The 25,366-nt window shown below is 35.4% G+C and overlaps 2 protein-coding genes across 11 annotated transcripts; both read left to right on the top strand.

Annotated features, from left to right (window-relative positions):
- The first annotated feature begins 11,350 nt into the window (after positions 1–11,350).
- Positions 11,351–17,466, top strand: LOC113642424 (caspase-6-like). 9 transcript variants are annotated; one of them, XR_007140481.1, is made up of 10 exons: positions 11,351–11,441; positions 11,681–11,725; positions 12,208–12,309; positions 15,000–15,038; positions 15,536–15,670; positions 15,919–15,995; positions 16,091–16,266; positions 16,451–16,589; positions 16,852–17,131; positions 17,413–17,466. XR_007140481.1 is itself a non-coding variant. In XM_027145899.2 (9 exons), exons 3-9 carry the CDS (start codon positions 12,236–12,238, stop codon positions 17,079–17,081), a joined length of 870 nt encoding a protein of 289 aa, XP_027001700.1. In that variant the 5' UTR covers positions 11,351–11,441; positions 11,681–11,725; positions 12,208–12,235; the 3' UTR covers positions 17,082–17,466. The 9 variants fall into 9 exon arrangements, 8 of the variants coding, with proteins under 8 accessions (XP_027001700.1, XP_027001704.1, XP_027001701.1 ...); XM_027145899.2 differs by having other exon boundaries at positions 16,852–17,466; XM_027145900.2 differs by having other exon boundaries at positions 11,355–11,441; positions 12,230–12,309; positions 16,852–17,466.
- Positions 17,379–21,582, top strand: LOC113642426 (caspase-6-like). Of its 2 annotated transcripts, none has more exons than XM_047812939.1 (7): positions 17,379–17,513; positions 18,586–18,652; positions 19,611–19,748; positions 20,083–20,159; positions 20,247–20,422; positions 20,577–20,727; positions 21,285–21,582. In XM_047812939.1, the coding sequence occupies exons 1-7, from the start codon at positions 17,477–17,479 to the stop codon at positions 21,503–21,505; spliced, it is 867 nt and encodes a 288-aa protein (XP_047668895.1). In that variant the 5' UTR covers positions 17,379–17,476; the 3' UTR covers positions 21,506–21,582. The 2 variants fall into 2 exon arrangements, with proteins under 2 accessions (XP_047668895.1, XP_047668896.1); XM_047812940.1 differs by having other exon boundaries at positions 20,623–20,727.
- Positions 21,583–25,366: the final 3,784 nt, after the last annotated feature.

Consider the following 25,366-nt stretch of genomic DNA (forward strand, 5'->3'; position numbering starts at 1 on the left):
TATAATAAAGAGCAGCTACAGTAAGTGTAGTATGAATGTCATTTCTGGCAACATCTGACATTTATTACCTAATACTGTGTGTGTGAAGGACCTGAAGAAAGTCTCTGCCTTGTGCAAAAAGAAAAACGTAAAACGATATTTCTTCACTATTTCTTCACTATTTCTTCAACCTCTAAAACTAGAGGTTTTCACCTTTTTTTTGTATAATGTTAATGTAAGAAACCCTATAAACAAAAGAACATTCTGAGCATACACCGTTATATTTACCACAGACAGGAAGCTAAGACTCTCACTGTAGCTGCTTTATTCTTGTCAGAGTAGTACTCACAGCAATACAGTGCTGTTTGTATATTTAATGCAAACTATTTTCCATCTCTTTCCAAAATTCAGCTTGCTTTATCAGTCACATTCCTTTGCCAGCCTCACGAGAGAGAGAGAGAGAGAGAGAGAGAGAGAGAGAGAGAGAGAGAGAGAGAGAGAGAGAGAGAGAGAGAGAGAGAGATGCTGCACACACACACACATGCCAAAAAAAATGCATTAAACATAAAACAACAAAAAAATGACAATCATTTTACAACTTTTTTCTACAAGTTTTCAGTTTATAATGACAAACATAAGAAAAACGTGCTACAGGAATTACATAAAGGTTCGACCATCTAACTTTAACATGTTTCTAAACAATTTGTTCACTATAAAAGTGACAGCCTTCAACTTAAATATAAATACATTTTTAACCACAGCTGCTGTCTGCATTTTCCTGACTCATGGAGAAGAAGGGCAAATTTCTGCCTACAATGATCTGATCAAGCTCAAGGAAATAACTGATCTCTTCAGAGCAAAAGTGCAAAAGTCTTGTAGGGAAGTCTTGTAGGGATGCCCAAGATCTTCATCTTCCAGGTGACTCTAATGTCATTTAACACCACTTTAATACAATAAATACAACTGATCAAACACATCGGTCATTTTATTCCATCTAAAGGAAACATGCTGCTGGTAAGAAGTATGAGACTCCTGTGACTGGCATGGCAGGAGGGGTTGCTGCTGATGAGTGCAAAACTTCTATTTCAAACATTATTTCATAATAGGCATGTCATAGGAAATCATTAATGAATATTATTCAACTAGTTCAAGGTTAGAGAACTCAGGTGTCACGTTTATTCTGCATACTGCAGCTAGTGCTGACTTTCATTATGGGAAAAGGTCTGAGATTAAAGACACACACCACACTAAATAATAACTGGAAATAGGAAATAAAGACAGTTAATAGACATGGAAGTAATATAATCTTTTAGCAAAATATGAATGTCAAGCAAACTATGAATCAGGAGAGAGAGTCTGATGCTGCAGAGGTTAGAGGAGATGCGATTGCAGCTGTAGATGTTTTTAATAACTTTAATAAACACTAACACAAATAAGGCCAGGTCGAAATCCTAAAACATGCAGAGGGCTGGTGATCAGTAAACTGGCATAAAAAGAAAATAGGAAGTCAGGAAACAGAACAAATTTCAAAACACAGGATGAAAAGATGACAGAAACTTTTTCGAGAATAGCGAAAATTGCACAAGAAACAGGAACACGGCTTAGTAAACAACACAAGGATAAAAACAAGACAGTGGCAAAAAAGTCATGAATTCACAAACACATGCCAGGATAAATATGCAGAAAACAAAGCATATCAAAAAGGCAGCTGCTCTTTCTGAAATTGCATAACAAAACAAATGCACAACATTTCACAGTATTTATGAGAATAAAGACTAAAGGTCCTAATAATCCTTTACCTTTAAAAATGGGGAAATGTAAGCCAAATAAATGTAAGCCAAATAAAAATAAAGATACATTTATTTTACAATACAATTGCAAAGTTGTCCTCTTCAAAGTAACTATATCTGTTAAAATAAATGATTTTAAGTCATTATAAAGTGAACATTTCAGATCATCCATTTTAATCTAAGTCAAACAAAACAACTCTTATCACATCAGAATCACCATATAATATCATACAATTATTAAATAAAATTTTTCTTTATAATTTCTCTTCAAAATTACCATATATAGAAAGATCAATCAATTTTACTGTGGAACTTTGGAAGTAATTTTTTTTAAAGTCACTATGTCTGTGATATATCATAAAATTATAATCATTTACTTTGTTCCACTATATAATTCTTGACTAATTCCTAATAAATTCCTACAATTATATTGATTGACTTTAAAAAAGGAATTATTTGAAAAATTCCATAGTACATTTGATTGATCTTTATTATAAATATAGATATCAAATTGAAGTGAGTTGAAATGAATCAGTCTGATCAATGAACAATGTGAATTTTCCATTTTATAATGGATTACAAAATAATTCAATTAAGGAATCAGTATAATCATTTTAAGGGGAATTACTGAAATTCAACATTGAAATTGATTTACCTTTATTCTGAGAAAGGTAAAATATCCATTTTATAATTTTATATTATCCATTTTGAAATATCCATTTTATAATGGATTAAAAAATACTTCCTGATGCTTTATTGGGACCCTAGGTTAATATGACGTTACACAAGTTGAGCTGATTAACTAACAATTGGAACTGTTTATTCATAATGGATTTTAATGTTTTAGTCATTAACCTTACGCAACCCCATTTTTAAAAGGTGGTTTCCTGCTGGGTTTGTTGGTCCTGCCAGTGTAGTGGGAATGGCGTCCCGCAGCAGGAGCGTTATGCGGCCGCCCAGATGGCGTCTGGTGCTGCGCTGGCTTCCTAGGAAGACACAGTTTGAAAGCCTCGTCCTCCTTCTTTTTATCATCGCAGGGCTGTTGCATCAGCGCAATGGCCGGGCTGAAAAGAGCTTGACCCAGTTCAACCGGCGCTCCTGCAATGCGACGCTTCTCACTATCAGGGAGACCGGATAGATTGAGCCACAGCGCGCGTTCTCCGACCACCAAACTAAGCCATAGTTGTTAACCGTGACGATCTCCTTCCAGAGCTCGGATGATGGCGACCCATTCTCCAGTTGTTGACCCAAATCAAGCAGGAGTTCGGCCTGATACGCGGACAACAGCGAGGAGACATTGAGAGCTTGGATAGAAAGAGCCGCGCCTCGACGCAGAGAAGCAATCCATCTTGCCCGGGAGGACGGGCTTGGGTTGGGCGAGCAGCCCGCCCTGAGATGGGTTAAGGTGTCTGGCGATGGAAGGCTCGATCACGGGGGGGATCGCCCATGCCCAGACTCGCCATATGCTTCACATCCAGCCCCGCGAGACCGTGTTTCAGAGCAAACGGATCTCCCCAACAATATCTCATGTGTTTCGCACATGCAGGGAGGACGGGCAGAAGCTGCTTTCTTGGGCCGGAAGGAGGTCCCAGAAGCTTACCGTCATATACATCTCTCTCCTGATCCGAAGCATTCAGGAGAGCCGGCCATTTGATGCTGAGCCACATGGCAGCGCGTTCACAAAGCTCCAACAGTACCGATTGGAGGGAGCCTGAGGGACCGCGAAAGACGAGATGGCTTCCTCGTCACCCGAGCTGTCAAGAAGGCCCGCCTCGACCTCATCCCCGAACCTGTCGGTCCTTCGGGGAAACGGTCGTAGGCCAGTAGCAAATCCTCAAATGGGGAAGGACACATGTCGGCCCAGTCAGAGGAAGTCGCACCGCGGGAGGCCCCTGGGTGCGCAGCGGCGTCGCCTTTTTCCCCCTCCGAGTCGGACAGCTCAAAGTCGACACACTGGACGTTTTTGAACATGCTTTTTTTGGGAGCACCAGGCAATGGCTACAGTTCTCCGGGAGGTCAATAATTTCTTGAGCATGCTTGAGACCCATGCAGACAACGCAGAAGGGATGGGAATCCCTCGCGGCGATGAGTGTGCCGCATGCGGCTGGGCAGGCTTGCGATAGGTTGTCCACCGGAGTAGCCGGAGCCACTTTAGGAAGTGTGATACAAAAGAAGGCAAAAAAAGCAGGTGGGCAGCCTACAGAAAAAAAAAGGGGGGATGCGAGCATGGGCGGATCGCGAAGCTAACCTGGCTGAGGACGAGCACGTCTGGCGGAGGCTGATCAAATGATATGTCCTCCTGAAGACAAAAAGTGCAGTCCAAAAAAAAAAAAAAGGGAGCTGTGAGGTAGGATAGCAGAAGACGTGAGAAGCAAACGTTAACTGAGGAAAGGTAGCACGTGCAGGTGCATTATGCACTCGGGTAAGGGGCGTTACCTTACCTGCCATTGGTACACATTCCTGTCTGTCAAGACAGACTTCGTGCAATTGGATGCTTCTGCAGAGGTCAGGAACTTATGCCCTTCCCCATAGGTGGATCTCGAACACGAGATGATGAAAGAGAACATAATAATGTTATAATGTATTTCACAACATTATAGAAGTTCCTCTATAACAATATGTAAATTATTTTATAAATGCATTGCAGCATGTTACGTCATCATGCATGAGACCATAGAAAAAAGATTTCTGGATTTGGTGCTAAAATCTTTCAGAAAAGGGCACTCAGTAGGTGGTGCTATAATATTTTGGCCGGACTGAGAAAAGTCACACACTTGTTTAGTGACAGGTTACAGGTCAGTTTCTTATCTTAATCATATCGAGATTTTTTTTTGTTTAAATTCTGATAAAATTTTAATTTTCCTGTAAAGCTTAAAATCGATTTGTTTTAAAAGTGTCCTGCTATAATAAAGAGCAGCTACAGTAAGTGTAGAACAGTATGAACGCCATTTCTGCCAACAGGTTTGCATTTGTTTATATCTGACATTTATTTCCTTATCCTGTGTGTGTGAAGGACCTGAAGAAACAGAATGTCTCGGTCGTGTGCAAAAAGAAAACGTAAAACGATTCATCATCTGTTTTAAAGTAGTTTTTAATGTAGTGTGTGTGGGTTGACTCTTTCAGATGACTCTAATGTCATTTAACACTACTTTAATACAATAAAGAAAACTGATCAAACACATCGGTCATTATATATATATATATATATATATATATATATATATATATATATATATATATATATATATATATATATATATAAAACTAACTACATAGATAAAGATGCTGTAATTTTGTTATAAATATGATTATCTGTGAATCTCTGAAAATGAAGGCATGTGCTGGTAAGAAGTTTGAAACTCATATGACTGGCATGGCAGGAGGGTTTGCTGATGATGAGGATGATGAGGATGTGAAGGAAGCAGCTAATATCTACACCATACCAGCAGGGGCAGATTTCCTCATGTGTTACTCTTCAGTAAATGGTGAGTATAACTTTTCTTTACTATATCAAGCTTATGTAATGGCATCAGGTTAAAGGGTTTTACATTTCCATTGAAAACTTTTATGTAAAGCTGACAAAGGTATTAATTGACTTGCAGGACTAAGCCCACTGTCTTTCAAGCATTAAAAAATTTGTGGATTTAATTTTTGGTATGGAAAATACAAAATATGCCCCAAAACAAGCCAAGTGTATACGGATACCATTTTATTTATAAATCAGTATATGGCTTGGCACCCAATTATTTGTCATCAATTATATTGGATAAAAAACAAAAATAACAGTCTTCTTTAAAAAGGAAAAGGGAAAAATGTTTGAATTTTATTTTCTACTTATGTATTTATCTTTCTTATTTCCTTATTTATTTTTAATATGTTGATTGTTGTTTGTATTTTGCTAATGTACCTTCTTGAACAGGTCACTGATGTAAAAGTGATTTTATCTTAATGAGTTTTAATCCTGGTTCGATTAAGGTTACTAGATGCTAATAGAGGTTATTAGGTTCCTTGGCTGAATCTATTTATACACTGATTTTTATGCCTCCTTTAATAGGATTCTGTTCCATTCGCAATAAGGAATCAGGATCATACTATATTCAGGACTTATGTGAAACACTGCAAAAGCATGGCTCAACCCTGGAGATCACTGAGCTCTTGACGATGGTCAACCTGAAGGTTTCCCAACGTGACATGTACCCAGAAGGTGGAGAAGAGAAAAAAAAACAAAAAACAGATGCCCTGTTTCACCTCCATGCTTACTAAAAAACTCCACTTCACACACACACACACACACACACACACACACACACACACACACACACACACACACACACACACACACACACACACACAATAATAACTGGAAAAAAGAACTAAACCAATAGCAAAAAGTAAAAAAAACAATTCCCAGTGCATTACGACTAATCACTTACCAATCAACAAAGACACTGAGTAAATGTAATGTATAGGTGTGTCTTTTTTAAAATTTTATCACCATCTTCTTCATCCTCATGAGCTGATGCCTCAAAATAGTTCCAAGTTTCAGATACTAGGAAATACCATAAGCAAACATCCCAAACATACAAAGAGTTTAGAAGAAGGCATCCAGGACGTTTCCTTCTGTTCTGTGTTCTGTGAAGGCTTCTTTTCTGTAAGCTCATTCTGGAAAGCTGAATAAGAATAAAAGTAATTATGTGTTCAAGTCCAAATAAAATAAAAAGTTGCAATGAAATAAAATAATAAAATTATGGCATTTTTATTCAGTTAAAATGAATTTTTAGAATGTAGGATTTTTCACCCTTGAACTATAGAACTCTGGGTCTTTGTAAACCCCTGGTAAACAGAAGCCTTGGTTATCTTCATGTTTCACACTGCCCATACTTTACCCATGGTTTACAATTACTCTTTGGTGTTCATAACCTGGTATTTCACATGGTACATTAATAATTTGGGCTAACACTCTTATTTAATCTTTATTTGCTGTTTACAGTTTCAACGACCATGATGTACTGTAACTCTACGTTTTGTATTCAGGAACGATCACTTTCAATTTAATTTCCTCTCACAGGGCATCATTTATACATCACACTCTGGATCTGATTGTGGCACACATTCATTCCATTAGGAGGCGTTCACACAACAAAATCCTTGTGATCTTCATTCTTCCCTCACAATGTCTAAAATCTATCTGTCTCACAAAACTAAATATGTTACAGTATTACTAAATGTTTGCAAACTTGATTTTTTTATGTGTTGATATTTGCAAAATTCCACCTGGAAGCAAATTATTTACACAAGGGAGTGACATTTAACTGCTTTATACTAATGTGTTCATTCCAGCATACTTCTGCACATGTACTATTGAACATACAGTATTTACACTGGTCGGCGCTATTTTATATTTTTATAGATTTTTATTCCTCACAATTAAAATATTTTTAATATGTAAAAAAAACTCTTATCAAACTCTTAATCATTCTTGTTTCAGAAATAGCTTTCTAACTTGTGCTGCAGCTAAAGTAAGTAGAGTCTGATCAGATAATCCAGCCCAAACTTGCAAGTCATTTAACTTCCTCATTCTTTGGGTACAAAGTAAACGGTAAATCTACAGATCATATTCTGAGTATTTGTGATGCCCTGTGAATGTGTAGGACACAATATTGCCAAGGATTATAAAGTGTTTCTCTTAAATTGTGGCACTCTAACTAAAGAATTTTTTATGTAATTATAGACTCAGTGTTGAGTGAACACTGTTGATACAGCATTGGAAGCCATTCATATTGTCACAAATCTGTATAGTTTGTGGATGCATTTGCAGTTTTTTTTAAATTAAATTCAGTGTTGTAATGTAACGGAGTACAAATACTTCGTTACTGTCCTTAAGTAGAAATTTCACGTATCTGTACTTTACTTCGCTATTTAAATTTATGTCAACTTTCACTTTTAATCCACTACATTTCCTAGACAAAATGTATACTTTTACTCCGTTATATTTTCAATAAGCATCTTCGTTACTCATTACTACAAAATAAAATCAGAAGAAATGTGTGTGACTGCAATAAGGGAGGTTTGTTGAATCATGCATAAAATTTTGGTGTCCACTTTTGCCATTTAATAATACCACAACTTTTGGCTTACTATGTAGTCATATAATATATAATATACAATTGGGCAAGTCGTGGCCTAATGGTTAGAGAGTCTTACTTGTAACCCTAAGGTTGTGGGTTCGAGTCTTGGGCCGGCCACGGCTGAGGTGCCCTTGAGCAAGGCACCGAAACAACGCAACTGCGCCGCAGCATAAATGGCAGCCCACTGCTCCCGGTGTGTGTTCACAGTGTGTGTGTTCACTGCTGTGTGTGTGCACTTTGGATGGGTCAAATGCAGAGAACAAATTCTGGGTATGGCTCACCATACTTAGCCGTACGTCACTTCACCAATTTATAGAACTCTTCTTGTTTTAAATTCTCACTGAGGGCTAAAACCCCTGGAGATGAAACCCTAGAACCGTCCCTGCTCTTATACCTACCGAAAATCACTGAAATTTTACTTTTTACTTTTACTTCAAATACTTAAGTACATTAAATTTCAGAAAATGACTTTTGATACTGAAGTACAGTAAATATCAGATACTTTAAGACTTTTACTTGAGTAGTATTCTAAAAGGTGACTTTCACTTTTACCAAACTCTTTTTCTAGTATGATACTTGTACTTTTACTAAAGTATTGCTTTCTAATACTTTATACAACACTGATTAAATTCCTTTCCCTTTGAGGCACATTGACCCTCTGTTGGAAGCCTGTGTATCTGATTTCACCTTGAATAAATATTAACAAGTACAGCTGCTACTTCTTACAGTTTTGCAGTCTGTAATGTATTTTTCATATTAAACCTGACCTCTGTAAATATTATATTTTCACCGACATTTTCCCATCTAAACAAATAATTAAATCACCTTTGAAATCTGATGCTGCATCAGACTCGTATATTATCTACTTTTGATTGCCAGTAAAACTGATCCAACAATGGAGTACGAGATGAACCACAAGAGGTGAGGCTTGGCACTAATCTTCAACCATGAACATTTTCAATTTTTTGGGGAACGCCGTGGAACAAAGATAGAACGAGACAACCTGAAACAAAGGTACACACAAACATTGAATGAAATACGATTGTTTCTTTTTCGCTGACTAGATATCTGTTTTTCCCTGTATAAATAAACATTTTAAACTGCCTTGTAAGGCTCTGGTAAATTGTATTACAGAGCACAAAAACCCTTTTTTCCTATTGACTATTGAATATATTTTAATAAATTTGTGGATCCAGCCTTTAACTTACTTATATTTCAGATTTCAAGCCTTGGGATAGGGGCTTAGTGGTTAGCACATTCGCCTCACACCTCCAGGGTCGGGGTTCGATTCCCACCTCCACCTTGTGTGTGTGGAGTTTGCCCCGTTTGGTGTGATCTTGAGCTGGGGTTATTGTTGTTGTGTTTGTGTGTGTTCTCAAGCTTATTGGATTTTCTTTCACTGCACTAAAACATACCATTCAGTGATATTGGCTACTCTAACATGCCTATAGTTATGGATTAGCATTGTGCACATTGTGCCCTGTGATGAATTAGTGCTTCATCTGGGGTGAATTTTCTGCTGTTCCCAGGAAACTTTAAGGATTCACGGTGACCCTGACCATAATAAAGCAGTTACTAAAAAGGACAATGAATGAATATATCTTCATGAGATCTGTGAACGCAACAGTAAAATTGTTGTACAAATACAAAAAAATATAGATGTCTTATTAACAAAGCTAATAAAGCAACTAGATTTGTAAAGTTCGTTGCAACAAACTTTGATGTTTTCTTTGACAATGCAAGTATTCGCAACGGATGGTGCTTTTTGGAGGCAAGTGGACTTTTTGGAGGCAAGGTTGCCAAAACATGTGGAGGTAAGTGGAGACAAGCATGTGACATCATCCAAATACTCTTGAGGAAGTTCCCCACATTGGGCTGATTGTTTTGATATGTCACTTGTCCATGTTGTGCTAATTTTTGGTTTTCACGTGACGTGAGGCAGTTCCCCTCATTGTGCTGAGTGTTTTGATATATCACATGCCCACGTTTTGCAATTTTTTTATTTTCACGTGACATCATGTGACGTCACGTGACGTCATCAGAATACAATCGAGGAAGGTCCCCACATTGTTCTGAGTGTTTTGATATGTCACATGTCCATGGTACACCAATTTAAAACTTTGTTCAGAGTATGACCCTAAAGGAGCTGGCTGAGTTTGGTGTATTTAGTTTGAAATCTTGCCGAGTTATAAACCTCCAAAGTTTATAATGGGAGTCTATGGGAAAAAAGGCCACTTTGAGACACGGTACCAGGAGTACCGGTACTCAGATCACTTAGATCAAAGTAATAGCAACAAACTTCAGACCGGCGTCTACAACATATCCGAATTTGGTGCATGTGGCTCGAAAGCCCTAGGAGGAGTTACTCTTGATCAATTTTTGTCTAAGCTTAAATAGGAAAACAAAATGTTGGCTTCCACAAAGCAACATAATCATGGGGGCACGGTGGCATAGTGCTTAGCACATTCGCCTCACACCTCCAGGGTTGGGGGTTCGATTCCTGCCTTCGTCTTGTGTGTGTGAAGTTTGCATGTTGCCGGTCCAAAGACATGCATGGTAGGTTGAGTGGCATCTCTGGAAATATGTCCGTAGTGAATTAGTGTGTGTGTGCCCTGCGATGGGTTGGCACTCCGCCAAGGGGGTATCCTGCCTTGATGCCCGATGACACCTGAGATAGGCACAGGCTCCCTGTGACCCGAGAAGTTTTGGATAAGCAGTAGAAAATGAATAAAGCAATGACCTTTAATTTAATTACAGTACTTTCTGATTACAGCATGGAAATTTATTTCCTTATTGCTAATTTGTATAACAGGCATTTAGAGGAAGTCACTGGTTAAGCAATGAAGTATTACTTACACACACACACACACACACACACACACACACACACACACACACACACACACACACACACACACACACACACACACACACACACACCAGACAACAGATATACAGTCATGAGATATTAATAGTTAGAAGAATACAATTATTATGACAGTAAAAGTCACATCATTAATGATTTACTACCAAAATTACACCAAAGACATTCAAAATTCAAATTGAAATAAAAAAGACACTTCCTGTAATTTGATATTTTCAAGATTTCACTATTGTTCTTTACTTATTTGACGAAATTTCTGACGAAATCTGACGAAATGTCTTTGTTTTTTTTACATATTTATATTCCTTTCTCTTTATTTTTCATTCATAATTGCAATAATACTAATATGTATAATTAATTATACTTTGCACATAATTCTTTGTGAGCAATATGAACTTGATTAATGTGTTAATACCTTGAAATGAATAACATAATAATGTTATAATGTATTTCACAACATTATAGAAGTTACTCTAAAACAATATGTAAATTATTTTATAACTGCATTACAGCATGTTAGGTCATCATGCATGAGACCATATAAAAAAGATTTCAGGAGGTGGTGCTAAAATCTTTCAGAAAAGGGCACTCAGGAGGTGGTGCTAAAATATTTTGTCCGGACTGAGAAAAGTCACACACTTGTTTAGTGACAGGTTACAAGTAAGTTTCCATGCTTTTTATTATTTTTTTGTTTAGTCTTATCTTAATCATATCATCTCAGGGAGATTTTTTTGTTTAAAGTCTGATAAAATTTTTGTTTTCCTGTAAAGCTTAAAACCGACTTGTTTTAAAAGCTATAATAACGAGCAGCTACAGTAAGTGTAGTATGAACGCCATTTCTGGCAACAGGTTTGCATTTGTTTAAATCTGACATTTATTTCCTTATCCTGTGTGTGAAGGACCTGAAGAAATAGAATGTCCCGGCCGTGTGCAAAAAGAAAACGGTAAAATGATTCATCATCTATTTTAAAGTAGTTGTGTGTGGGTTGTGTGTGTCTGTGCATGTTTGTGTGTAATACTATGTGTAATACTGGAAGGATTGTTTCTATTTCTTCAGTAATTCTTCAACCTCTAAATCTAGAGGTTTTCACTTTTTTCAAAAAAAAATTTTTCTGCATGATATTAGACTGTTGTTTCACTGTCAGGACTTCTGCTTGGACAATCTTTTCCGGATTATTGGGGGAATTCTGGTAGAATTGTCTGTTACGAGTCTTGTCTTACTCACCAGTTTGTTATTGAGTTAAATATTTTTCCCTGTTGCGGTTAGCTTAGCTCGTCCCCATCTGAGTATGCCGCTATGTGGTTTTGGAATGGGATGTTCAAGAATCACATCAAGTGATCAGTTGTCCACATACACTTGTATGTATTCTGTACTGTATCTGTAGTCTTGTATTTAAAAAGTATATCATGTGATTATGTTTGCCAGTAAAGCTGATTCACCCATTTAGAACAAGATGGACCACAAGAGGCGAGGCAATGCAAGTACATGTCATGGCACAGATAAAGACAGAGACAACCTCAAAATAAGGTGAATAAAAGCAATATATATCTATCCAGCCATTAATATATTTATGTATTTACAGGACACCTGGAAGTCTCCCCTAAAATTCCATCAATATTTTTACTAAAACAACCTACTGAACCTTAATGTAAGGCTCAGTAGCAGCTAATTTTATGTAGTCATGACAACCCTATAAACAAAAGAACATTCTGACTAATCACTTTTGTATATTTACCACAGACAGCAAGCTGGGTCTCTCACTGTAACTGCTTTATCTGATTTCTCTGCATACATAAACTGTCCTGTAGTCCCTTGACTGTCCAGGCTGCACCCATCAACCCATAAAAAAAATTTAACAACAAAAAAATGACAATCATGTTTTCAGGACTTAGGATTTAATGAACTACATAAAGCGAGCATTTAACTTTAACATGTTTCTTAACAATTTGTTCACTGTAGAATTGCCAGCCTTCAACCTAATTATTAATATTTAACCACAGCTGCTGAGATGGACCACACAGATGCCGACTGCTTTGTTTGCATTTTCCTGACTCATGGGGAAGAAGGGCAAATTTGCCTACAATAATGAGACTTCATTGTCACCAAAAGAATATTATTGCACCTCAAAAGGTGGAATATATTAAGTGGCGCAGTCTGATTTGTTGGAAGCAGAGCTTAATAATGGGCAAGCTTAAGGTAGCTTTAAGTGACTATAAGGGTCATTTAAGTGACTATAAGGGTCAAATGCTGATGGCTAGACAGATAAGTCAGAGCATCTTCAAAACAGCAGGTCTTGTTACGTGTTCCCAGTAATCAGTGGATATTAGTTACCAGAGGTGGTTTATGGACCAGTGCAACCAGATCACATGAGATCCCAAGTCAATTTCAAACACATATTGGAATATAAGTGATAAAACAGATTTTGTGTAACTTGTGACATTTCAGCCTACTGGATAAACAAAAAAACCTCAGACAAACACAAAACATGCCAGCAGATTTGAAAAAAGAAGACATGTCTCGTTATGGAACATGTTTTATGAACAAATTAAATAATAATTCAGCCACAATAATGAAAAATGTTTACATCAAATAAAACATATTATTCCACTGGCACAATCTGATTGGTTAGAGGTACAGTATGCACTATATCTGTAAAACAGAACAGCTGACAGTCTGTGCCAGCTTTTCTCAGTAATTCTCTCACTCTCACTCATTTTCTACCGCTTATCCAAACTACCTCCGGTCACGGGGAGCCCGTGCCTATCTCAGGCGTCATCGGGCATCAAGGCAGGATACACCCTGGACGGAGTGCCAACCCATCACAGGGCGCACACACACACTCTCATTCACTCACACAATTTTCCAGAGATGCCAATCAACACCGGGGGAGGAAACCGGAGGGTTAACATTACCACCCTAGTTTATTTTTTATTACTATTTCTATAATAACAGCTCATACACAGGGATTAGAACTGCAGACTTTATACATTTTCTATAGATTAGAAAAAATATTTTAACAAAGTAAACTTTGATGTGGTGACAATTTATTTTTTACATATTTCTTGGATCATCTTGGATTACAAAAGAAATGCTGACCATCCATCTCACTCGTGGATCTGTTTGTGGCACTCATTCATTCCATTCACACAAAACAAAATCCATGTGATCTTCATTTATTCCCACAAAGTCTAAAGTCTATCTGTCTCACAAAATGAAATATGTTACATGCAGAAAGAATAAATGCATCTTTAATATAATTACTAAATTTAGCAAATTAACATATTTTATTTTTTATATTATAAACATATTGGATATTTGAAAAATTCCACTTAGATACAGATTTTTTATATAAGGAAGTGGCATATAACTGCTTTGTCTGGATCCTGTGTCAGTGTGGTTGTTGGCTAAATTATTCCTAATGACTTCTCTCAGATTGGGATTGGTGAGTTGTTAGCATTTGGTGAGTAATTGGGGATTAATGGGACTTAAAAAATAGAAAGAAAATATCACCAGGTTAGACATGTGCACATGTAAAGAAGAGACTCTCTCTCTCTCTCTCTCTCTCTCTCTCTCTCTCTCTCTCTCTCTCTCTCTCTCTCTCTCTCTCTCTCTCTATCCAGTAGGTGGTGCTATGGCTAGAGTAAATTTGTTCTACACCTGTTATAAAAAGTTTTTGCTGTTATATAAACATTGCATTCTCTATATACTGTACCTGAGCTCGTCCTCACCATTCATTTAGTTTCCTACAGGCTTCAGGTGAGGTTTCTTGTGCTGTAGCTAAAGTAAGTAGAGTCTGACCAGATAATCCAGCTCAAACATTTACACCGCTCTCAAGTTTTGAAGACAGGCAAGCGTGACATCTAAATTTCATTGGTTGTTGCATTAAATCTTACCCAGATTGTGCTATTTTCTGATTGGCTATTGTGTAGCCTCTTTTTTGATTGGCTGATAAGTGTCAGTAATAAGCTCGATTATGAACTGAGACGTGCTTGATTCCTGCCCGGTTCCATAGAGACAGCGGTGCGAACAGATATATTTTTTTCGGCATTTCAAATATATGTTAAAAAGCTTTTCTGCGTGAGAAATACAATGTGTGGCGGGAGAGCGTGAGAAAAGACCCAAATGCGTGACTGTCACTCTCAATGCGTGACACTTGACAGCCCTGCTTTTAACTTCCAAGTCATTTAACTGCCTCTTTCTTTGGTTTATTGAGCCAGAAGATTGAAAATGTCAGAAGCTGGTGGACAAAGAAAAAGGTAAAACTACAGAAAATTTACTCAGTATTTGTAATGCCCTGTGAATGTGTGGGACACAATATTGCCAAGGATAATGTATAATGTTCCTCTTAAATTGTGCCTCTCTACAGTATCTAAAGATTTTTTTAATGTAATATACTCTCAAAAAGTTGCTCAAATGTTATCATATTTGAGTGAACAGTGTTGATACAGCATTGGAAGCCACTCATATTGTCACAAATCTGTATAGTGGTGAATGGAATTGCAGTTTTTATTGAATTCCTTTCAATTTAAGGAACTTTGACCCTCGATGGAAAGCCTGTGTATCTGATTTAAACTTGAATAATTACAGCTGCTACTGCTTACAGTTTTGCCCACCGTAATGTATTTTTCACATTAAACCTGACGTCTGTAAATATTATATTTTCACTGACATTATCCCTTATGGTCAAATAAAGAATTAAATCACCTTTGAAATCTGATACTGCATCAGACTTGTATATGCTTTTGATTGCCAGTAAAACTGATCCAACAATGGAGTACGAGATGAACCACAAGAGGCGAGGCTTGGCACTAATCTTCAACCATGAACATTTTAAATTTATTCCGAAACGCCGTGGAACAAAGATAGACAGAGACAACCTGAAACAAAGGTACACACACACAAACACTGAATGCAATACGATACTAGATATCTGTTTTTCCCTGGATAAATAAACATTTTAGACGTTTAGTTTTGTAAGGTTCTGGTAAATTCTATCACAGGGCACAAAAACACTTTTTTTTTCTAATGAATATTTATAATTATGAATCCAGCCTTTAAAGATTAAATTACCTAAAACTACAGTTGCAAAAATAAGATAGAAAATAAATTGTGAACATTTTGTTACTTATATTTCAGATTTCAAGCCTTAGGATTTGAAGTGAACATACATGATAACAAAAATAAGACCGAGGTGTTCGAGGAAATACTTAAAGGTACAATGCTCTTGAACTTCAACATGGTTCAGAGAGCTGATTTATTTGCTATAAATTCTGTAGGATCAACATTATTAACTTTTGCTTATACATAGCTTCCGAAATGGACCACACGGATGCCGACTGCTTTGTTTGCGTTTTCCTGACTCATGGTAAAGAAGGGCAAATTTCTGCCTCTGACGATATGATCAACATCAAGGAAATAACAGATCCCTTCAGAGGAGATCAATGCAAGAGCCTTGTAGGGAAGCCCAAGATCTTCATTTTCCAAGTGACTACTTTTCCTTTAATATTTTACAATACTGTATTAAATGTACCAGCATTCATTTCATTACATATGCAGGAAATGCTACATATGTTATAATTTGGTTATGCATATGATTGAATGCTCTCTAATCATATAATTCCAAACAAATATCCATAAAAACAAACAATTTGTGTTTTTGTGAATGTAGGCATGTGCTGGTGAGAAATATGAAGATGCTGTGACTGGCATGGTAGGAGGGTCTTCTGATGATACAGAAGAGGACTTACCATATACCTACACCATACCAGCAGGGGCGGATTTCCTCATGTGTTACTCTGTAGCAGAGGGTTAGTATAGAACAAAAGAGTGATTGAAATTCTGGCTCTTATCAGAGAGTCAGAGCTAAACGTACATATGAAATATTTTTATTGCTTATCCAATGTGTTATGAACGCTCTGTGTAGATACAATTCAGCACAGTTGCACATAAAGTCTATCTAGCTCACTTTATTTAGATACATAACCCTGTTTATAACTTATTGGTCATATAGATTCAGTGGCTGATCGTATTTAAAATAAATCACTGATTTTAATTTTTTTTTCTGAGTAGGATTCTATTCCTTTCGTGATACCACGTCTGGAACATTCTACATTCAGGACTTATGTGAAACCCTGAAACAGCATGGCTCAACGTTGGAGTTTACCGAGCTCCTAACACTGGTCAACCTGAAGGTTTCCCGACGTGATGCTAACCTGGGATTTGGAAAAATGCCAAAAAAACAGATGCCCTGCTTCACCTCCATGCTGACTAAAAAGCTCTATTTTAGGTGCAATAAATAGTAACCAGTAACAGCCAGATCCAGTGCCTTCACCATTACTACAGTGCATTGGTATTGTTCAGAACTCTACTTTTATCATTTATTGCTTTGTAATATTTTGCAAGGAATATCGTGGTTTTGTTGGATTTCTGGTTTGATCTTGAGCTGGGGTTATTGTTGTTGTGTTTGTGTGTGTTCTCAAGCTTATCGGATTTTCTTTCACTGCACTAAAACATACCATTCAGTGATATTGGCTACTATAACATGCCTATAGTTATGGATGAGCATTGTGCACATTGTGCCCTGTGATGAATTAGTGCTTCATCTGGGTTGAATTTTCTGCTGTTCCCAAGAAACTTTAAGGATTCATGGTGACCCTGACCATAATAAAGCTGTTACTAAAAGGACAATGGATGAATGTATCTTCATGAGATCTGTGAATGCAACAGTAAAAGTGAGGTACAAATACAAAATAAATAAATAAATAAATAAATAAATAAATAAATAAATAAATAGATGTCTTATTAACAAAGCTAATAAAGCACTGACCTTTTATTTAAAGTACTATCTGACTACAGCATGAACATTTTTTAACATTTGAATAAAAAGCATTTAGAGAAAGTCACTGAAGTTAAAGCACTGAAGTATTACATATTGTGTTTATTATAGCAGTTAATTTAATTTTCACTTTCATAGTGCAAAGGTCTTTGACAACACACACATAGACACACCCACACACACACACACACACACACACACACACACACACACACACACACACACACACACACACACAAACACACACACACAAAACAACAGATACATAGTCATGAGATCTTAATAGGTAGAAGAATACAATTATTAATTACAGTAAAAGTCACATCAATAATGATTTACTACCAAAGTTACACCAAAGTCTTTCAAAATCCAGAGAGAAAGAAACTTCCTGTAATTTGACATTAACCAGATTGAACAATAGTGAAATTACAGGAAGTTTCTTTCTCTCTGGATTTTGAAAGACTTTGGTGTAACTTTGGTAGTAAAAGTCACATCATTAATGACATTAACTTTGACATTAACCAGATTTCACTATTGTTCTTTACTTAGTCTGCTGTAATTCCTTTCAGTTTTTTTTTACATAATTGATAATCTATATTCCTTTCTCTTTATTTTTCATTCATAATTGCAATAATGTAGTAATATTAATATGTATAATTAATTATACTTTGCACGTAATTCTTTGTGAGCAATATAAACTTGATTAATGTGTTAATACCTTGAAATGAATAACATAATAATGTTATAATGCATTTCACAACATTATAACGTTCTTCTAGCAAAAAAAAAAGAATGGCTTATGAATTCATTCGTAATGTGTTTTACTGCATTCTTAAGATATAATCACATTTCATATGTTCATACATAATGATAACAATAGGTATAATATCTTATAAATGCATTATAGCATGTTAGGAAGGTTTGTAGGTCATCATGCATGTGACCCTCATACAATAACGTGCTTTCAGGAGGTGGTGCTAAAATGTTTTGGCCGGACCGAGAAAAGTCACACACTTGCTTAGTGACAGGTTACAGGTAAGTTTCCATGCCTTTTATTCTTTTTTGTCTTAGTCTTATCTTAATCATATCATCTCAGTGAGATTTTGTTGTTTAAATTCAGAATTTTTATATTCCTGTAAAGCTTTAAACTGACTTGTTTTAAAAGTGTCCTGCTATAATAAAGAGCAGCTACAGTAAGTGTAGTATGAACGCCATTTCCAGCAACAGGTTTGCATTTGTTTAAATCTGAAATTTATTTCCTTATCCTGTGTGTAAAGGACCTGAAGAAACAGAATGTCTCGGCCATGTGCAAAAAGAAAACGGTAAAATGATTGACTATATATTTTGTTTGAATATTATACAATATTTTGTATAATATTCTCTCTAACAACAGTATGAATCCTATCGTGTTTGTGTTGATATAATATCCATATACAATATTTAAAACAAGTACAGTATAAGTAAGCTAATACAGCAGGCTGTTGTGTTGACAAGAGTATCTCGTGTTTATTTATGCTGAAATTTAATTAATACCTGTGATGTTTTTTTTATCACATTTATTTTAATAGAAAAAAAACAACATCAAACTTTGTCCTTTACTTGATTTGTTCCATCTAGTTAAATAAGTAGCTACAATTTTCTTGAAGCCCGATCAGATGTTCACATATTTTTAGCAGTCTTGTCTAACAAGATCTACAACCTAATTTGATGCGGCATAATGTTGGGTTGTAGATCTCGTTAGACAAGTCGATGAATACATATGTGAATGTCCTCATACTGTTCCGGCATGACAATGCCTGTGTATAAAGTAATCTCCATACAAACAAGGTAGGGTTTGCTAAGATTAGAGGTCCGGCACTTCATATTAATGTGGTTTTGGAATAGGATGTTCAAGAATCACATCAAGTGCTCCGTTGTCCACATACTTTTGTATATGTATTCTGTATATGTAGTCTTGTATTTAATAAGTATATTATATGATTTTATTTGCCAGTAAAGCTGATTCACCCATGGAGTACAAGATGGACCACAAGAGGCGAGGCAATGCACTAATCTTCAACCAGAAAAACTTTCAAAGTAATTCAAATACACGTTATGGCACAGATAAAGACAGAGACAACCTCAAAAGAAGGTAAATAAAAACAATATCTATCTATCTATCTATCCATCCATATATATATATATATACATATATATATTTATATATATTTACAGGACACCTGGAAGTCTCCCCTAAAATTCCAATAATATTTTTACTAAAACAACCTACTGAACCTATGAACAAAAGAACATTCTGAGTATTCACTGTTGTATATTTACCAAAGGCAGCTCGATGTCTCTTACTGTAACTGCTTTATTCTTGTCAGAGTACAGCAATACAGCAATACATTGCTGTTTATTCATTAAATTATTTAATTATTCATTAACCGACTTTATCAGTCCCATTCCTTACAACTTTTTTCTAGTTTTCTGGACTTAGGATTTAATGTTAACGTTTACAATGACAAACATAAGAAGAACGTGCTACAAGAGTTACATAAAGGTACGACCATGTAACTTTAACATGTTTAACAATTTGTTCACTGTAAAATTGTCAGCCTTCAACCTAAATATTAATATTTAACCACAGCTGCTGAGATGGACCACACAGATGCCGACTGCTTTGTCTGCATTTTCCTGACTCATGGGGAAGAAGGGCAAATTTCTGCCCATGATGATATGATCAAGATCAAGGAAATAACTGATCTCTTCAGAGGAGATCAGTGCAAAAGTCTTGTAGGGAAGCCCAAGATCTTCATCTTCCAGGTGACTCTAATGTAGTTTAACACTACTTTAATACAGTAAAGAAAACCGATCAATCACATTGGCATTTTATTCCACATGAAGGAAACATATACGTATATAACAAACTACACAGACAAAGATGCTGTAATATTGTTATAAATCTCTGAAAATGAAGGCATGTGCTGGTAAAAGGTATGAGACTCCTGTGACTGGCATGGCAGGAGAGTTTTCTGATGATGAGGATGATAATGAGGTGGAGGAAGCAGCTAACATCTACACCATCCCAGCAGGGGCAGATTTCCTCATGTGTTACTCTTCAGCAATGGGTGAGTATAAAAGAAATGAAAACTATAAAACTCCTATAAATTTTCTTTACTATATCAAGCTTATGTAATGACATCGGGTTAAAGGTTCCTTGATGGTAAATTTCCATTTAAAACTCTTATGTAAAGATGACAAAGGTATTAACTGACTTGCAGGACTAAGCCCACTTTCTTTCAAGCGTTAAAAAAATTAGTAGAGGATTTAATTTTTAGGAATAACTAATAATATGCCCCAAAACAAGCCAAATGTATACTGATACCATTTTATTTATTAATCAATATATGGCTTGGTACCTAATTATTTGTCATCAATTATATCGGATAAAAACAAAAATAACAGTCTTCTTTAAAAAGGAAGATATATATTTCCTTATATATTTTTAATATGTTGATTGTTGTTTGTATTTTGCTACCTTCTTGAACAGGTCACTGATGTAAAAGTGATTTTACCTTAATGAGTTTTAATCCTGGTTAAATTAAGGTTACTAGAAGCTAATAGAGGTTATTAGGTTCCTTGGCTGAATCTATTTATACACTGATTATTATGCCTCCTTTAATAGGATTCTATTCCATTCGCAATAAGGAATCAGGATCATACTGTATTCAGGACTTATGTGAAACACTGCAAAAGCATGGCTCAACCCTGGAGATCACTGAGCTCTTGACGATGGTCAACCTGAAGGTTTCCCAACGTGACATGTACCCAGAAGGTGGAGAAGAGAAAAAAAAACAGATGCCCTGTTTCACCTCCATGCTGACTAAAAAACTCTACTTTAAGTAGAAGAACAAGTACAAAACAAGTCCCAGTGCATTATGACTACTCACTTACCAATAAACAAAGACACTGAGTAAATGTAATGTGTAGGTGTGTCTTTTTGTCAAATTTGATCACCATCTTCTTCATCCTCATGAGTGAATACTGTACTGATAAACAAAAGAAAAAATGGAAGTAAAATCAATTACAATAATAGTTGACTATTATTAGCATTTGATTAATGCAAAACATTATTTCAAGGTTTGAGATTAAAAACACACACAAACACAAAATAATAACTGAAAAAAATTGGAAATAAAGACAGTTAATAAACATGGAAGTAACATAATCTTTTAGCTAAATTTGAATGTCAAACTATGAATCAGGGGAGAGAGTCTGATGCTGCAGAGGATAGAGGAGTGATGGAGCACATGCGAGTGCAGCTGTAGATGTTTTTAATAAACACTAACACAAATAATCCAAAACTCAAGGCCAGGTCGAAATATTAAAACATGCAGAGAGCTGGTAATCAGTAAACTGGCATGGAAACAGAACAAAGGTCAAAACACAGGATCAAACAATGAAACAAACTTTTTCAAGAATAGCGAAAATCGCACAAGAAACAGGAACACGGCTTAGTAAACAACACAAGGATAAAAACAAGACAATGGCAAAAACAAGTCATGAAGTCACAAACACACGTGGCAGGGTAAATACGCAGAAAACAAAGCATGTCAAAAAGGAAGCTGCTCTTTCTGAAATTGCATAACAAAACAAATACACAACATTTCACAGTATTTATGAGAATACAGACTAAAGGTTCTAATAATCCTTTACATTTAAAAATGGGGAAAAGGTTTAAAAAAACACTGAATGTAAGCCAAATAAAAATAAAGATACATTTACAATACAATTGCAACGTTGTCCTCTTTAAAGTAACTATATCTGTTAAAATGATTTTAATTCATTATAAAGTGAAAATCTCAGATCATCCATTTTAATCTGGAATAATTTAAGTCACTATATCTTTGGATATAATTCAGCCAGGAGTCGAATTTGAATACCGAAAATTCAAATTGTCAAACAAAACAACTCTTATCACATCAGAATGTAATATCATATAATCAAAATTACCATATATAATAATAATAATAATAATAATAATAATAATAATAATAATAATAATAATAATAATAATAATAATATAGAAAGATCAATCGATTTTACTGTGGAACTTTGGAAGTCACTATGTCTGTGATACAGTATATCATAAAATTATAATAATTTGCTTTGATCCACTATATAATTCTTGATTATTCTTTATTATATAGTATGTCAAAATCAGATTCAGAATCAAATAAAATTTTTAAATATCAATTTTAAGTAAATTTATACAATTATATTGATTGACTTTATTAATGACTTTAAAAAGGAATTATTTAAAAAATTCCACAGTACATTTGCTTGATCTTTATTATAAATATAGATATCAACCTGAAGTGATTTGAAATGAATCAATCTGATCAATGAACAATGTGAATTTTCCATTTTATAATGGATTATAAAATAATCCAATCAATGAATCAGTATAATAATTTTCAAGGGGAATTACTGAAATTCCACATTAAAATTGATTTACCTTTATTCTGAGAAAGGTAAAATATATAAAATAATTTTATATTATCCATTTGAAATATCCATTTTACAATTGATTAAAAAATGTATTATAACACAATTACATTGACAGATATTGTGAATTCAAACAGGATTTTTATTTATTTATTTTTTTATTCCAGTTAAATTTCTTGACCTTTATTGGGACCCTGGGTTAATATGACGTTACACAAGTTGATCTGATTAACTATCACTTGCAACTGTTTATTTTATAATGGATCTGAATGTTTTAGTCATTAACCTTATGCACCCCTTTTTTAAAAGGATTATTAAAATGTTAAGCTTTTATTCTCATACATACTATGAAACTGTTCGTGTATTTGTTTTGTGAAGCAATTATTATATTGCTCTCCAATGCTAGATTTCCCAATTCTTGGAGTATTAAAAGTATGTAAAAACCACGCCCATGCAATATACGTGCGGCTAAACGCAGTTAGAAGTGAAAAAAAAAAAATCAGCATTTGCCTTGCCAACAGTACATTGGCAAATATGTTAAAGAAATTCAATAGAATTTACTAATAACTGCATATTGTAGTAACACAGTGTCAGGGATTGTAGACACATGCAAGCTATACTGTAAGTGAGACACAACAACAAAAGCTTACATTTCTAAGAAATTAATAGACAGGAAACGGAAGTTACAACATGAAACTTGTGACTGGTCAGTGGGACATGTGACATGGTGACATTTATACATGGTAGCTCAAGTGATTAAGGCTCTGGCTGGTTGATCAATTCAATTTATCTCATCAGTATAGCGCTTTTAACAATCCATAGGTCTCCAAGCAGCTTTACAAAAATATAGGAACAGAATAAAATTTTACATTGAATTTACTACATATCTCTAAAAATGATCCCTGTTGAGCAAGTTGGAGGCAACGAAGGCAAACATAGAGCACAGGGAGAACATAGAAACTCTCATACACACAGAGCACAGAATCAAAGACCACATGTTCATAGAGCAGGAATCAAACTCCCAACTCTGAAGGTGCATGGAAAAATCAACAAGCTAAAGTCAACAACCACAAACTAGAAAATCAAGTGAAAGTGAAAGGAAAGGAGACAATTTATTATTAACCTTTAAAACCTGTTATATCACTGCTTCCTGAAAATGGATTGTTCAAATACCAAGGTGAGCTGACACATTTTGTTTAGAAGAATGGAAAGTACACAGCAGCATCATACAGAAGAAATGTGCTATTACTAAATAGTTTTGAAATGGGAAATCAAATTTGAAACAAATATTTTTTTCTCCTAAAATAAGTCACTTTGAATAAAAGTGTGCATCATTATGTGTAAAAAACAAACAAACAAAAAAACACCTTTATCATCTATTGCAAAGCAGACCAGTGTAGGGCTGGGCGATATGTCTGAAAACTGTATCACAATATCAGTGTTTCATGTCGGTCGATATCAATAATTACTGAGATTTTTAATGACCCTTTTAAAATAAGGTCCAGGAGAAAAATATATTACATTTAAACATTTTTATTTTAAACTTAACGTTCCTCTGATCATAATCCCCTCAGTTATTAAGACAGAAATGTCAACAACCAGGAAAACTCAAATAATTTAAATGTAAACATAAGTCTAAAGTCACAATGAACACTTAACAATTATCTCTTAACATTAAAGGTGCAAAATGAAAGAAAATGTAAGAAATGCTTAATAAAGTGTAATAAAATAGTGCAAAGTGTTAAATATAAACATAGAGAAACCTGACAATTTAGTGCAGGTTTAGTGCTATTTCATAATTTGTAGACAATATTGGTCTGACTACAGTCAGACTTATAATATCCAAAAAACTGCCATACTGGCGAGCTGACTTTTCCTCTTTTGTTTACAATTTCCTCGCTCGCTGCGGCTCATTTTCTGCTTATCAGTCACCGGTTACTGAAGAAGAATCCAGCAGACCAGCACGAGACAACATTGTGGCACAACCAAACTTGATACTGTTACATGATTGGCTGTTAGCGTGTCACTCCCTAAGTTGCTAGGTTACCAGAGGGTGAGTGCCTTTGTTAATACAACCAAACTTGCTTTTGCAACCTGTTTTCTTCTGACGAAGATAAAAAATATCGAACGTTTTATCGAACACATTTTTTATTGATATTTATCAAGTGTCTACCGTGATACATATCATTATCGTTTTATCGCCCAGCCCTAGACCAGTGCAGAATGTTTATATGAGGGAGTGTAAATGATAAACTCATT

Source organism: Tachysurus fulvidraco, chromosome 4 (genome assembly GCF_022655615.1).
Source record: "Tachysurus fulvidraco isolate hzauxx_2018 chromosome 4, HZAU_PFXX_2.0, whole genome shotgun sequence".
NCBI lineage: Eukaryota > Metazoa > Chordata > Actinopteri > Siluriformes > Bagridae > Tachysurus > Tachysurus fulvidraco.